The following is a 16,401-nucleotide window of genomic DNA, read 5'->3' on the forward strand; positions in this document are numbered from 1 at the left end:
TCACCAGCACCCACACCATCAAGTCAGCTCTACTGTTTTGCCCAGGGGAGATGCGAGGCCCACTCTCCCCAGTTGAAGAGGTACAAGGCCAGTTCTCCCACTCTCATGCCCCCAAAACCAGCTCTCCTGCCTGCCACATGAGGCAAGGGAGGAGGGGGGAGGGCATCTTTCCCTCACCCATGCCACCACATGGTAGATGGGGGTCAGGAGCAGGGTCAGCTCTTTTGCTCTCATGCCCGCAGAGCCTGCTCACCTGCACCCCTTCCAACAGGGTCAGCTCTACTGTGTTGCCTGGGTGAGGTGCAGGGCCCTTTCTCCCAAACTTGACAGCCTGTGAGGGGCAGGACAAGCTCTCCTGTTCTTACAGCTTCAGTGTTAGCTCTTTCACATGCCATAACATCAAGGGTAGGTGCATGGGGAGGGCATCTCTCCCTCACCCACCCCACCATATAGCAGATGAGGGGTGGGGCCAGATCTCTCATACACGTTCACAGGACCAGATCACCTGTGTCCAGTCAACAGGGTCAGCTCTATTGTTCTGCCCAGATGTGGTGCAAGTCCCACTCTCCCAAGTACTGCAGCTGATGAGGGGCAGGGTCAGTTCTCCCACTGTCATGACCCCAGGACCAGCTTTCCTACCTTCAGTATGTGTCAACGGGAGAGAGGTGCACCTCTCCCTCACCCATGCTACCATATGACAGATGGACAGTGGTGCTAGCTCTCCCACTCTCATGCCTTCAGGGCTGGCTACCTACACCCCAGCCAATAGGATCAGCTCTACTGTGTTGTCCAGGCAAGGTACAGTGCTCACTCTCCATAGTGCTGCAGTTGGTAGGGGGCAAGGCCAGTTCTTCCTCCTAGTGCTGCAGCCAGTGAGGTACAGGGCCAACTCTGTGCAGCCCTATCCTCACTGTCTTCAGTGGTAACAGGAGACCCAGACATCAACACAGACTGGCTGTGGCAGGGCCACAGACCCAGACATGGCCCTGGGTAGCAGCCCAGGCCTGGATGATACCATGGCACTGGATGGCAGTGCAGGCCACTCAGATCTCAAATCTCAGATCTATGGCCCTGGCATTGATGTGGCCCTTGGAAACTAACATAGCCCTAGGTGGTGGCCCAGACCCCAGTCATCCATGTGGCCCTTGATGGCAACACAGGCCGTGGATATCAACAAAGACCTTGACTGTGGTTGGATTACAGACCCAGCCATGGTCCTTGTCATCAGCCTGGGACAGAATGTTTCCATGGCCCTCATTGGCATTGCAGATCACTCAGATAGGCATGGACCCAGTGACTGTATGGTCCTTGAACAGCAACATGGCCTCAGATGGCAGCCCATATCCTCATGGCCCTCAATGGCTACAGGAGCCATGGCCATCAACTAAAACCCTGGCTACAGGCTGGGCCTGTACAACACCATGGCCCCAGTTGGCAGCACATATCACTCAGGTCTGTATGGCCCCCAGCAGCAGCACAGACCTTGGACACCAACCTTGCCACAGCACCCCAGATCTTGGGCATCCATATGGCTTTTGGTGGCAACATAGGCAAATGTTCTTCTCCCTCTCCCATCCAAAGGTCCTTCCCATTTTGACATTTCTCCCTTGATAACATCTGCGTCCTACTATTCTCCTCTGCAGAGCTGCTCACAGTCCCTGCCCACCTCCACCCTGGTCCCTTTTGTACCTTTCACTTTCCTGGTTTCTGTGGTCACTCCAGGCAACATACTAACTAAAGATTCAGAGCTAGGATCCACAAATGATAGAGAACATGCAGTATTTCTATTCCTGGGTTACCTCATTCAGAATGATATATTCCAGTTCCATCTATTTGCTTGCAAATTTCACCTTTCTTTAGAGTTGCAAAGAATTCCATTGTGTACATTACCACATTTTCATTGTTCATTCGCCAGTTGGAGGACATTGAGGTTATTTCATTTCCTATCTGCTGTTGGTAGAGTGGTGATGAGCATGGTTAAGCAAGTGTCTGGGGAATAGCATGTCAGTCCTTTGGGCACATACCCAGGAGTGTCACAACTGGGTCATGCCATAGATATATATTTAGCTTTTTGAGAAGTCTCAGTACTGGCTTTCACAGTGCCTGCACCAGTTTGCAGTCCCACTGACAGTCAGTGAGGCCCCTTTCCCACATCCCTGCCCACATTCATTGCCAGTTATTTTATTGCCATTTTGACTGATTTAAATTGAAATCTCAAAGTCATTTTGATTTTCATTTTTCTGATGGCTAGGAATTTTGAACACTTTTAAAGACATTTCTAATCCATTTTTATTTCTATTTAGTTCTTTTTTGGTATTCTGGATATAAGTCCTCATTCTAGAAGTTCTGTTCCTGTAGAGAACCCTAATATACTCATAAAACTAAAAGGCTTATACACAGCAAAGCAAACAATCAATCCAGTAAAGAAGTCCTGGGAGTGGGAGAGAATCTTTGCCAGCTATACATGTGAGAGGACTAATATACATTTTAAAAAACTAACAGGGAATAAAGATGGGCAAGAAATATATTTAAAAGTGTTCAACATCATTAGCCACAAGGGAAATGAAAATCAAAACTACTTTGAGATTTCAGTTTACCTCAGTTTTTTGTTTTTGTATTTGTTATTGAGACAGAGTCTCTCTATGTAGCCCTGGTCATCCTGGAACTCACTCTGTAGACCAGGCTGGCCACAAACTCAGAGATCTGCCTCCAGAGTGCTGGGATTAAAGGCTTGCACCACCACTGCTCAGCTAGTTTAATATATATGTATAAGTTTTATTCAATGGCTTACAGGCTGTGGTCCAGCTAGTCCAATAGCTGTCTACCAATGAAGGGTCCAAGAATCCAGTAGCTGCTCTGTCTGCAGTACTGGATGTCTCAACTGATCTTCAGTGTACTCTGGAATCCTGAAGATGAAGGCTCTAATGCCAGTGGAGGAATGGACTTGCTGCCAAGAGTGAGAATAAGCAGACCTAAGGAAAGCCAATTTCCTGCCTCAGAGTGTGTGGCCCAGATTGAAGGTGGATTTCCCTTTCTCAAAAGATCTGAATTAAAGATGTGTCTTCCCTACTCAAAGATCTGGATTAGAAGTGCGTTTTCTCACTTCAAATAATTTAATTAAGAAAAAATCCTTCACAGGTATGCCCAGCCTGTGGGCTTTAGTTAATTTCAGTTGTAGTCAAGTTGACAATCAAGAATAGACATCACAATGAAGTCCCACTTGTCAAGTGATGACCTTAATTCCTGAACAAATAGTTTTATTCAGAAGTCTTTTCTTAAATCTATATTCTGTAAGGCACTGCCAATGTTTTCTTTGAGCACTTCCAGTGTTTCAGGTTTCACAGTGAGCTCTTTGATACATTGGCAGATTTTTTGTTTGGTTTGCTTTTTTGTGTGTGTGTTTTTTTTTTTGGTGCATGCCTCTGTGTGTGTGTGTGTGTGTGTGTGTGTGTGTGTGTGTGTGTGTGTGTGTGTGTGTGTGTTCAGGATGATGGATATGGGTCTAATTTTATTTTTTTATATGTGGTCATCCCATTTTCTAAGTATCATTTGTTGAAGATGCTGTGTTCTCTGCAGTGTGTATTTTTGTCATCTTTGTCAATATCAGATGGGCACAGTTGCATGCCCTTATGTTTATGCTTTCCATTTTGTTCCATTGATCTACATATCTGCTTCTGTGGTAGCTTCATGCTGTTTTTATTACTACACCTCTGTAATACAGCTTGAAATTTGGTATGGTTACCCACCCCCAGCCTTTCTCTTCTTAGAATTTGTTTGGCTATTCTGGTCTATTGTGTTCTCCAATATATTGTGCACCCTAATAAACTTATCTGGGGTCAGAGAAAAGAACAGCCACTAGATATAGAGACCAGAAAATGGTGGCACACACACCTTTAATCCTAATATTCCAAAGGCAGAGATCTATCTCTGTGAGTTCAATGTTACACTGGAAATAGCCAGGCATGGTGACATATGTCTTTAATCCAGAAAGTGATGGGAGGAAGCACAAAGGTATATAAGGCGTGAGGAGCAAAAACTGGAGCCTGTTAAGCTTTTGAGCAGCAATTCAGCTCAGATCCATTTGGATGAGGACTCAGAGGCTTCCCGTCTGAGGAAACAGGATCAGCTGAGGAATTGGCGAGGTGAGGTGGCTATGGCTTGTTCTGCTTCTCTGATCTTCCAGCTTTAGCTCCAATACCTGGCTCCTGGTTTTGATTTTATTAATAAGACCTTTTAAGATTCTTGCTACATCTGGTGCCCAAAATAGGGCAAATGTATGTAAGCTTGGAAGAGAAAAAAGGTAATATATGCAGTTATATAAAGAAATAGTAATTTTAAAAAATAAAGTCTTTAAAGAGAAAGTAAAAGTAATATAAAAATAAGCCACATAAAGATGGATATCACACAGAGAATCTGGATTACATTGTCTTTGGGATTTTTAACTGCAGAAAGACATTTGATTGTAAAGACTGCTCAGTTAAACCAATATGTATATTTTAAAGGTACCTTGACTTCAAAATTTGGATGTATGGATATGTTGCTTTGGAAAGGAGGCTCTGCTTTTGTTTCCAAGAGGCTATGGATTTATTGCAGATTAAGATACATCAGGTTTGACCACCCAAGACCCCTTGAAAGGTCTACAATGACACTATGGCTCAGATAATACAGCTTCACGGACTACCCCATAAGCCTAAAATTTTCTTTGTGTCCCCATAAGATACAGTGCCCTCATCCAGCAGGAAGTAGTATAAGAAGCTACACCCAAATTCCCAAATATACCAAGCTGGCTTTGGAGGTGAAATTTGCTCACTCCTTCTCTAAACCCAAGCATATTCCAAAAAAAAAAAAAGGTTGAGAAGAGCTCTCTGGTGAGGGACAGAAAAACCAATAATTTTATTTAAAGTGGGTTGATTATAAATGCAATCCCTTTCTAAAGAAGAAAAGGGGACAGATAGATAATAATAGGATGAAAGGGTAGATTATTGAACCTACTTTTAAAGAGCAACTTGTTTAAAATATTTTACATTGGTATAGATTTTAGTTTATTGATACAAATTTAGAGTTGGTTTTGTTCTACTATATCTATTTCTACTCTTGTTTAAGGTATTATGTTTATATCATTTATATTATAATGGATAGTTAAGAAATACAGATTAATAATTAGTCTTCTATGATAGTCAAACTTATAGTCATGTTAAATTTTCTAGGTATAAATAGACATAATTCAATTAGGTAGGTAATCTTCAAATACTTCAAAGACCTACAGAATATGGCATTTAAATGTTTTAAAAATTTAAACTTTCTGGACAGTGAGACATGTCTGCTCCTGGCAGCACTGATTTAACTTCAGAGAGGAGGATGGGCATTGAAGACACTTTATATGGAGTTTATCTTCTTCTTGGCAAAAATAGCCATTTGGGCAAGACACTGTTCTTGCCTGGACTGCTTGAAAAAAAATGTATCAACTAGACATGCAGGACCCATAGGAAGGTGACCACTAAACTTTGCAAAGCAAAATGGTCCTTCAGGTTCCTGCTTCACAGAGAAATTGCCAGATATTCTACAGAACACAGAGAAAAGTGACTGAGAGACTCAAGGCCTGTGGGCTAAAAACAGATGCTCAAACTTTACAGAGGAACTTCAGATGACTGTCCAGGCTGCCAGCTGTCTCTGTCTAACCTCACAAAACTCCCAAAAGTTGCTTGCATCCTTCTCCCATTTCTCAGGTAATATTATATCCTTCTGAAGTCTTTGATATAGTTGAAGACTAGATAGTTATAATTTCCTTAGTTATGATAAGATAAGTTAGATAGAAATCTTAGACTCACAAATGTAGGATAGATAGGATATCTTCTTAATTTTGCCAAATACAAATAGACTAGATATTATAACTATAATTCTTGCTTGATAATTGTTTTGTTATATGTAATGTGAACTTTTACTATGTGAAAGTTAAAACCTTCCTTTTTGAAAAAAAAGAAAAGGGGAAGTGCTGGGGATGTCTTTTTGTATGCTGTGAATGTGTTGCTCTGATTGGTTGATAAATAAAATGTTGATTGGCCAGTAGCCAGGCAGGAAGTATAGTATAGGCAGGATAAGCAGAAAGGAGGATGCTGGAAAGTGGAAGACTGAGTGAGGAGACGCTGCCAGCCACCACCACCATGAGAAGTAAGATGTAAAGTACCAGTAAGCCATAAGCCACATGTCATCTTATAGATTAATAGAAATGGGTTAATTTAAGATATAAGAACTAGATATCAAGAAGCCTGCCATGGCCATACAGTTTATAAATAATATAAGTCTCTGTGTATTTACTTGGGTCTGAGTGGCTGCAGGCCCCAGCAAGACTGGAGAAATCTCTAACTACACTGATCTTTTATGCTTCTATATGAATTTTGTATAATGGGTGGTTTCTCTTTTTGTGAAGAATGTTGCATGGATTTTGGTTAGAATTGCACCAAATCTCTAAATTTATTTTTTTTTTAGGATAGTCCTTTTTATAATACTAATTTGATCAATCCATGAATATGTGATGACATCTACTTTCTTCCTTGGTATCTTTCTTCAGAGATTTAAATTGGGCTTCTTCGTTTTCAATTTTCTGTAGAAGCTGTTCACTTTCTAGTTAGGTTTATTCATAAACTTTTTATTTTGTGGAGGCTGTTATGGATGGCAATATGTCCATGATATCTTCCTCAGCATACTTGTTATTGGTACATGGAAAGTCTAGTAGTCTTTGTAAGTTGATATGTATCCTACTACTTTGTTGAAAGCGTTGGCCATTTCTAGAGGTTTTCTAGCAGACTTTTGGGGGTCTCTGATGTATAAAAGTTTATCTTCAAATAGGAACAATTTGAGTTCTTTTCCCATTTTAGTTCATGTAATTTCCTTCTCCTGGGCTCCAGTGAATGCTTCAAATACTATATTAAAAAGGAGTGGGGATAGAAGACAGTCCTATCTTATTTCTAATTTCACTGAGATTGCTTCAAATTTCTCTCCACTTAGGATGATGTTGGCTGTGGATTTGTCCTATAGCCTTTACTATGTTGGGGGAATCTAGTTCTATTCTTTCTAAGACTTTTATTATAAAGTCATATTGGATAGTGTCAAAACTCTTCACTGTATCATTGAGATATGATTTTTGTTTTTAAATCCATTGATATAATTTCAAACCATGCCTTTATCTCTGGGATAAAGCTAACTTGGTTATGGAGGATTATCTATTTGGTATATTATTGTATTTGATTTGCAAGTATTTTATTAAGAATCCTTGCATCTATGTTTATGAGGGATATTGGCTTGTTGTTTCTTTTTTGTTGTGTCTTTTAATGTGTATTCTTTAGTGTTTGGATAGAATGTTCTGTAGATGTATATTAGGCAATTTGACTCAAGTCATTTAACTTCAATGTTTCTCTCTCATTTTTTTTTTGTTCTAGATGACCTGTTTATTGGTAAGAATAGGGCACTGATCACTCACTATCACTATGTTATGATTAAACTGTATCTTACATGGAGTGCTCTTTATGAATTAGCCTGTGTTTGGTACATGTATGTTTAGAATTATAACATCAACATGATAGGTGTTGTTCCCTTTATGAACATAAAAATACCTTGATTGTCTTTTATATTTTTAGTTAGAAGTCTATTCTTATCCAATATTAGAGTAGATACACCTGCTTGTTATTAGTTTCATTTTCTTTTCATCTTTTTACCCTAAAGTGGTATGCATCTTTGGTAGTGATGTGTGTTTCTTGGAGGAGAAAACATATGGTTATTAGTGGGCTTTCTTTTGCCTTTTAATTTTAAAATCTGTTAATAATGTCATATATGACCTCACTGTGTTTATACAATTTATACAATCTCTGCCCCTGTCTCCCCACCAAGTAATCCCATGTGCCCCTACTGCCTCTTAAATTTATGATCTATTTTCTTGGTGTTTATATATATATATATATATATATATATATATATATATATATATATATATATATCCTACAGAGTCAAAATTTAGAGTTCCTTGTATGTACATGTGTTTTGGCATGACCACATGGTATTATATAATATATCTGAGTCTTGTCCCAGAAGATAACTAATTTCCCCTCCCTCACTAGCTATTGGTTGCCTGTATCTCTTAGTCTAGGAGTAGGGTCTACCCACATCCACCCTGGCATGTTAACTGCTGTGGTCATTACACAGGTCTTGTTCAGGCAAACATATTGTTGAGAATTTATGTTTGCATCAAATCTCAAATCAGACATCCTGTTTTCTGATTCTTAAAATAAAATTACATGGTCATCACTAGAAAATCTTTAATTTATATATGTTTGATGTTGTATTAAATTAAATCTTTGAGGACTTGGAAAGTACTCCTGGCATTGCAAGGATGACTGGGATTATTCAGATGTAAAATATAAATTAGCATGGAGCATAGGCTCCACCCCACAGATGTTCATAATTAATACAGATACAAAGAACATATGGCCAAATCCTGCACATAAAGATACCAGTACAGAGCACTTCAGAGGAATGTTCATCTTGCCTAGGAAGATTCATAGCTTAGTTTGGCTGAAATGCTGATATATTTTCCTGCTGAATTCAGACAAGAAAGTCAGTAATGCTGAGAACACTGCCTTTAATTTCATATCTCATTCTTAAGTAATGAGTACAACAGAGTGATTTAACTGGGTGATAATTTTAGATTATTAAAATGATGCTGAGAAGAACAAAGAGTGTATTTTTTATTAAGATTATAGCATCCACACAGGAATATTGGCTCCATCCTACTAGTATTTCCCAGGCACATGTCCCACTTGTAATCTCTGAGAGAAGGCATGTTTCCTTAGGACTTTTCTTAGAGCTGCAGCCACATCTCTATTCCTCAAACTGTAAATGAGTGGGTTCAACATGGGAGTGAGAATGGTGTAGAAGGCTGACACAACCTTGTCTTTCTCAGGTGTGTGGTAGGAATGGGGCAGTACGTTGGTATAGAAGGCTGCCCCATAAAAAATGCTCACTACGATAATGTGGGAGGAACATGTGGTGAAGGCTTTACGCCGGCCCTCAGCAGAGCTCATGTGGTAGACAGTGATGAGGATGCGTGTGTAGGAGACCGAGATGAAGGATATTGGGATAAGCAGCATCAGTACACAGCATGCATACATCAAGGTTTCATAGAGTGATGTGTCTGTGCAGGATAGCTTCAGCACAGCTGGAATTTCACAAAAAAAGTGGTTGATCTCTCGAGATCCACAGTAGGGAAAGCTCATAGTGACAGGTGTCAGCATGAATCCATCCAAAGACCCACCCGCCCAAGAACCCAGCACCATAAGCAAACATACCCTTGGACTCATGATTATGGGGTACCGTAGAGGATTGCATACAGCCACAAATCGATCATAAGCCATAAAGCCCAGCAGGAAAAACTCCCCCCCAATTAGTGTCAGGTAGAGAAATATTTGCAGTGCACATCCCAGAAAGGAAATGGTCTTTTCTTTGGACAGGAGATCTTGGAGCATCTTGGGGACAGTGATACAGATATAGACAGTATCCATGATGGACAACTGGCTGAGCAAAAAGTACATGGGTGTGTGAAGACGAGAGTCCACACGAATGAGCATAATCATGACCAAGTTGGCTGTTACAGCCACCACAAAGATGGAAAAGACCACTGCGAAGATCAGCCCGGGGAATGCTGGGTGGGTGATGAGGCCCAGGAGGATGAAGTCAGTGGAGTTCTGGTAAATAGCCTCCATTTCCAAAGTGCATGGCAGCTCTCTGGGCTGTAGAGGAAGAAAGTTGGTGCATCAACTACCTTTTTTGTGTTTGTGAAGCACTTGCCATTAGCCGTGTCCAAAGCAATATAGGTTAAAGGAAAGAATGTTCACCCCATAATCCTCTTGACTCCTGTCTTGAGCATTAGCAGTAAGATGTTTCACAAGTCAAAGTTTAAACTCAAGTTTATCCATTTTGATGGATCATCATGAATCTAAGCTCTCTAAGTTGGATGAAAGAAGTAAATGTAAGCATCAATAATAGCACTTCTTTTCGTTTTTTCTTTATGTTTTGAGCTACCTTCTACATAATTCTGATAATCATATCACTCCACATTGAATTTTCTGCAACACTGATTACTACACTATATCCACTCTATTGTCTTGTAACTAGTGTACTTCATTACTTTATTAAATTAACTTCATTAATTTGTGTTTTTCTTTCCTGATAAGATAATTATAGTTTAATGATTTAAACAGATGTTATTCACAGCTAAAGAAATTCTTATTACATGATCATATGACCAAGTTTTTGGATAAAAATTGGGTTTTTTGTTTGTTTATTTGTTTGTTTTTGGCTACTGGAATTACTATACATCTATGAATAAGTTTGGGACATCAGATTAATAAGCCACTGAAAATAATTTCCTGTGAGGGCTAGCTCTGTCCTGACCTATCATACAACTTTGTACCCTAGAGAAGGCTCTTGTCTTAGGTGTAAATATTTCAATGATTCATTTCTGTTTGTTCTTGCAAGACAGCTTGGGGTTAGAGTTCTCAGATTAAGGTCTCTAGAGTCTCTACTTAGAAAGCAGTACTCGAGGTTCCTCAGTGTAGAGGTCTTTCTGACTGACACCATGAAAGCAGCAGTGATTTGTGATAAATGCTTGCTGCACCACTACATTCAATAATATATTCTTCTCTTAAGTTACTATCCAGTCAAAAGATCAGTAGATTTCCTTGACAGGGTGTTCCAAGCATATCCAAATATGGTCCATTCAAAATCCATTGCTAACGCAGCTTCTCCCCCTACTTTATTTTCTGCTCTATTATTGATCTTCAATGTTTATAAACAAAAGGAACTCCTTAATTTTAAAACCCTTTTGAATAATTTGAATGGATTCTTATGTTTTCCTATCCAGGATTACAAATATGTTCTTCTTCAATATATCCAGTGATATCAAGGGTTATATTGTTATCTTTTATTACTAGATCATGGCATGTCATTCCATGATAGAATTTCTAAACAAACATATTTATGTAAAATAATAAATTCTTTAGATGTAGCTGTATCTTCTAGTTCACAGTAGTCAAATAGTTTCTGAAGCACTAAGCTAAAATAAAACTTATTTGTACTGAAGCAAAAATTAAATATTAAAAGCAACAGAGAAATAATTTTTCTTAGCTTTCCTGTAAGATGGTTCTTTGCTATTGTTAATAAGCCAAATAGAAGAGTCAAAATACAAAGGGAGAAGTGTAGAAAACAAATTCTGTTAGCATGTGCTAAAATATATATTTGTTATGTATTATCAGTTAAGTAAGGAAAAAATACTGAGAATTAAATATTAATTCATGACAAGGTTGATAAAAAACCAGCCATTTTGTTTCCTTTAACATGCAAATCCAGTTCTAAGCCACTCATAAAGAAACCATATTTAAAAACATTACAAACTGAAATTCCACTTACAGGGCTTCTGTCATGACTGGAAACCAAAATATTCATGCAGGCAAAAAATCTTTTTTTTGGCTTGGCAAAAATATAGATTTTTATATATTAATTACTGATATTGACAAATCATTTCCTACTTCTCCCTTTAAAAATATATTCTGAAGAGAACTGAGATAGCAAGTATATGACAACAAATTCAAGTTCACAATAACCCAGGAAAAAAGAATTTGCTTTTGAATAAGTACACCAGTTAGGGAGTTTTGTTTCATGTAAAAATTCAGATCATACCACACACTGTATTAAAAAGATACAGGATGCTTCTAGATACCCAATACTTGGCAACAGTGGTACCCAACCACTTTCCATAAGGCCATATCACCAAGCCATCTGGGTATGCCTCACAGAGCTGAGTCATTGTCCAGAGCTTTAGTTTCGCATGGTTACCCTGGCTGACACATTGCTTGAACTTCCAGTGGTTCAGCCCCTGCCCTGCCAACTGCATCTAAAAGCAGCCTTGTGCTTTGGCAGGCTTTAGCATGAGCAGTTTTGTGAGTGGGCTATTACTGACTCATCTGGGTACCAGCACACATCTGTTTATGTCTGTGTTGCCTTCAGTAAGCCTCCTTAGATCCTTGAGGTTTTCGTCCCTTCCATACTTGTTCTGTAACCTATAGTTATGTGAACTATGGTATAGGATCTAAAATTAATTAATTAGCAACTAAGATAGAAATGGAATAAAAGAACTTATGATTGCCAATGATCATGAATGGCAAGTTAAGACAAGAATATATGGTGCTCTAAGACCTAGGTCCTGGAATATAACCTGTGCCTAGGAACCCCCACCCATTGCTGCCCTAGTTGCTAGCCAGCAGAAAAGACTCCTGTGGAAAAACTACACACCAACACCCCCCAATCGGACCCTTCAATCTACGAGACCCACTCCCTACTCCAAACCCATCCATCCCTTTGTGACCTTAGTAGCTTCCTGAGACACAGAATCTGCCAGCTCCAATTAGACCAAGAGCTACAGTTATACCAAGAGTGACCCCCTGAGACACAGACACAGCAAGCACAGGTTGGACCAAGAGCAGCTCCCTCAGACATAGACACTTTTTATACCTGTTGGAGGAAGAGATGGGTAGACACCAGTGCAAAAATACATACAACAGCATAAAGAGCAATATGGCACCACCAGAACCTAGTGGTTCTACAACAGCAAGACCTGAATGCCACAACATAGAAGAAGCAGAAGAAAGTGACCTTAAAAATAACTTTGTGAAGATGATAGCAGCCTTTAAAGAGGAAATGAAAAAATTCCCTTAAAGAAATTGAGGAAAAGACAAATAAAAAATTGGAAGAAATCAATAACTCCCTTAAAGAAAGCCAAAAACAAAAAACAAAACAAACAAATAAACAAAAACCAAGAAAAAGCAATTAAACAGGTGAAGGAAACAATTCAAGATTTAAAAATTGAAACAGAAGCAATGAAGGAGACACAAACCAAAGGAATGTTGAAAATAGAAAATCTGAGTAAATGAACAGGAACTACAGATGCAAGCATAACCAACAGAATACAAGAGATGGAAGAGAGAATCTCTGGTGTAGAGAATACAATAGCGGAACTAGATTTATCAGTCAAAGTAAACACTAAAGCCAAAAAAGCCATAACACAAAATGTCCAGGAAATCTGGGACACGATGAAAAGGCCAAACTTAAGAATAATGAGAACAGAAGAAGAAGAGCAACTCAAAGGCACAGAAAATATGTTCAACAAAATCTTAGAAGAAAACTTCCCAAACTTAAAGAAGGAAATACCTATGAAGATACAAGAAGCTTATAGAACACCAAATAGACTAGACCCCCCAAAAGTCCCCTCCCCATATAATAATTAAACCACTAAACATACAGAATAAAGAAATAATATTAAGAGCAGCAATTGAAAAAGGCCAAGTGACTTATAAAGGCAGACCCATCAGAATAACACTTGACTTCTCAATGGAGACTCTGAAAGTCAGAAAGTCCTAGACAGACATAATGCAGACACAAAGAGACCACGGAAGCCAGCCCAGACTGCTATAGACAAAAAAACTTTTAATCACCATAGATGGAGTGAACAAGGTGTTCCAAGACAAACCCAGATTTAAACAATACCTATCCACAAATCCAGCCCTACAGAAAACACTAGAAGGAAAACTCTAACCTAACGAAGTTAGATGCACCCATGAAAACACAGGCAATACATAACTCCACAGCAGCAAATCCCAAAGAAGGGAAATACATACAAACTACTACCAAAAGACAATAGAAATCAACAATCACTGGTCATTAATATCAATATCAATGGACTCAATTCACCTATAAAAAGACACAGGCTAATAGAATGGATATGAAAACAGGATCCATCCTTCTGCTGCATGCAAGAAACACACCTCAACTTCAAAGACAGACACTGCTTCAGAGTAAAAGGCTGGGAAATGACTTTCCAATCAAATGGACTTAAGAAGCAAGCTGATAGATATTCGCTATCCTAATATCTAACAAAATAGACTTTAAACTAAAATTAATCAAAAGAGATCAGGAAGGACATCACATATTCATCATGGGAAAAATCCACCAGGATAAAGTCTCAGTTCTGAACATTTATGCTCTAAATACAAGGACACCCACATATGTAAAAGAAACATTACTAACACTTAAGTCACACATCAAACCCCACACACAAGTATTAGGGGACTTCAACACACCACTCTCACCAGGTCTGCCAGACAGAAACGTAACAGAGAAATAAGGGATCTAACAGATGTTATGACTCAAATGGACTTAGTTGATATCTACAGAACATACCACCTTAACACAAAAGAATATACCTTCTTTTCAGCACCCCATGGAACCTCTGTAAAATCAGCCACAGACTCAGTCACAAAACAAATCTCAACAGATTATCAGACCACTATGGCTTAAAGTTAGATTTCAACAACAACACAAATTACAGAAAGCCTACAATCTCTTGGAAACTGAGTAATGCTCAACTGAATCACCAATGGGTCAAGGAAGAAAGAAAGAAACTGAAGACTTCCTAGGAGTCAATGAAAAATGAAAGTACAACATAATCAAACCTATGGGATGCTATGAAAGCAGTGCTAAGAGGAAAGTTCAGAGCACTAAATGCCTTCATAAAAAAGTTGGAGAAGTCTCACGCTAGCAACTTAACAGCATACTTGAAAGCTCTAGAACACAAAGAAGAAAACTCATCCAGGAGGAATAGATGCCAGGAAATAATTAACTTGAAGACTGAAATCAATAAAATAGAAACAAAGAGAACAATACAGAGAATCAATGAAACAAGAGTTGGTTCTTTAAGAAAATAAGACAGTCAAACTCTTATCCAAACTAGCCAAAAGGCAGAGAGAGAACATTCAAATTAACAAAATCAGAAATGAAAAAAGATACATAACAACAGACAATGAGGAAATCTAGAGAATCGTCAGACCATGTTTCAAAAACCTGTACTCCATGAAATGGGAAAATCTAAAGAAAATGGACAATTTTCTGGATAGGTACCACATACCAAAATTAAATCAAAACCAGATAAACAATTTAAATAAACCTATAATCCCTAAGGAAATAAAAACACTCATTAAAAGTCTCCCAACCAACCAACCAACCAACCAAACAAACAAACAAACAAAAAGTCCAAGACCAGACAGTTTCAATGCAGAATTCTATCACATTTTCAAAGAAGAGTTACTACCAATACTCTTCAAGTTGTTCCACACAATAGAAACAAACAAACAAACAAAAACATTACCAAACTCTTTTTATGAGTCTACAGTTACCCTGATACCCAAAACACACAAAGATGCAACAAAGAAAGAGATTACAGACCAATCTCCCTCATCAACATTGATGCAAAAATACCCAATAAAATACTGGCAAACAGAAACCAAGAACATATCATAAAAATAATCTGCCATGACCAAGTAGGCTTGCTTCATCTCAGAAATAAAAGGATGGTTTAACATACAAAAATCTGTTAATGTAATCCATCATATAAACAAACTGAAAAAAAACACAATCATCTCATTAGATGCTGAAAAAGCCTTCAACAAAATCCAACACCCCCCAAAAAAATCCAACACCCCTTCATTGATAAAGATCTTGGAGAGATCAGAAATACAAGGAACATACCTAAATATAATAAAGGCAATATATAGCAAGCCAACAGCCAACATCAAATTAAATGGAGAGAAACTCAAAGTGATTCTGCTAAAATCAGGAACAAGACAAGACTGTCCACTCTCCCCATATTTATTCAATATAGTACTTGAAGTTCTAGCTAGAGCAATAAGACAACAAAGGGATAGAAACTGGAAAGGAAGAAGCCAAACTTTCACTATTTGCAGACAATATGATAGTGTACATAAGTGACCCCAAAAATTCTACCAGGGAACTCTTACACCTGATAAATACCACAAATAATGTGGAGGGATACAACATTAACTCAAAAAAATCAGTAGCTCTCCTATATACAAATGATAAATGGGCTGAGAAAGAAATCAGAGAAACATTACCCTTTACAATAGCCACAAATAATATAAAATACCTTGGGGTAACACTAACTAAGCAAATGAAAGACCTGTATGACAAGAACTTTAAGTCTCTGAAGAAATAAATTGAAGAAGATATCAGAAAATGGAAAGATCTATCATGCTCATGGATAGGTAGAACCAACATAGTTAAAATGGCAACCTTACTAAAAGCAATCTACAGATTCAATGCAATCCCCATCAAAATCCCAACATAATTCTTCACAGACCTGGAAAGAACAATACCCAACTTCATATGGATAAACAAAAAAACCTCAGGAGAGCTAAAACAATGCTGTACAATAAAGCAACCTCTGGAGGCATCACCATTCCTGACCTCAAGCTTTATTATAAAGCTATAGTAATAAAAACAGAT

The 16,401-nt window shown here is 38.4% G+C and overlaps 1 protein-coding gene across 1 annotated transcript; it reads right to left on the reverse strand.

The window, feature by feature from the left end:
• Positions 1–8,783: 8,783 nt before the first annotated feature.
• On the reverse strand, positions 8,784–9,752 carry LOC131920169 (olfactory receptor 2T2). The gene has a single exon (XM_059274570.1). It carries the CDS (start codon positions 9,750–9,752, stop codon positions 8,784–8,786), a length of 969 nt encoding a protein of 322 aa, XP_059130553.1.
• Positions 9,753–16,401: the final 6,649 nt, after the last annotated feature.

Source organism: Peromyscus eremicus, chromosome 9 (assembly GCF_949786415.1).
Source record: "Peromyscus eremicus chromosome 9, PerEre_H2_v1, whole genome shotgun sequence".
Lineage (NCBI taxonomy): Eukaryota > Metazoa > Chordata > Mammalia > Rodentia > Cricetidae > Peromyscus > Peromyscus eremicus.

Coding starts and splice junctions, on each gene's coding strand:
- LOC131920169 (XM_059274570.1), bottom strand. CDS start 9,752: ATGGAGGCTATTTACCAGAACTCCACTGACTTCATCCTCCTGGGCCTC.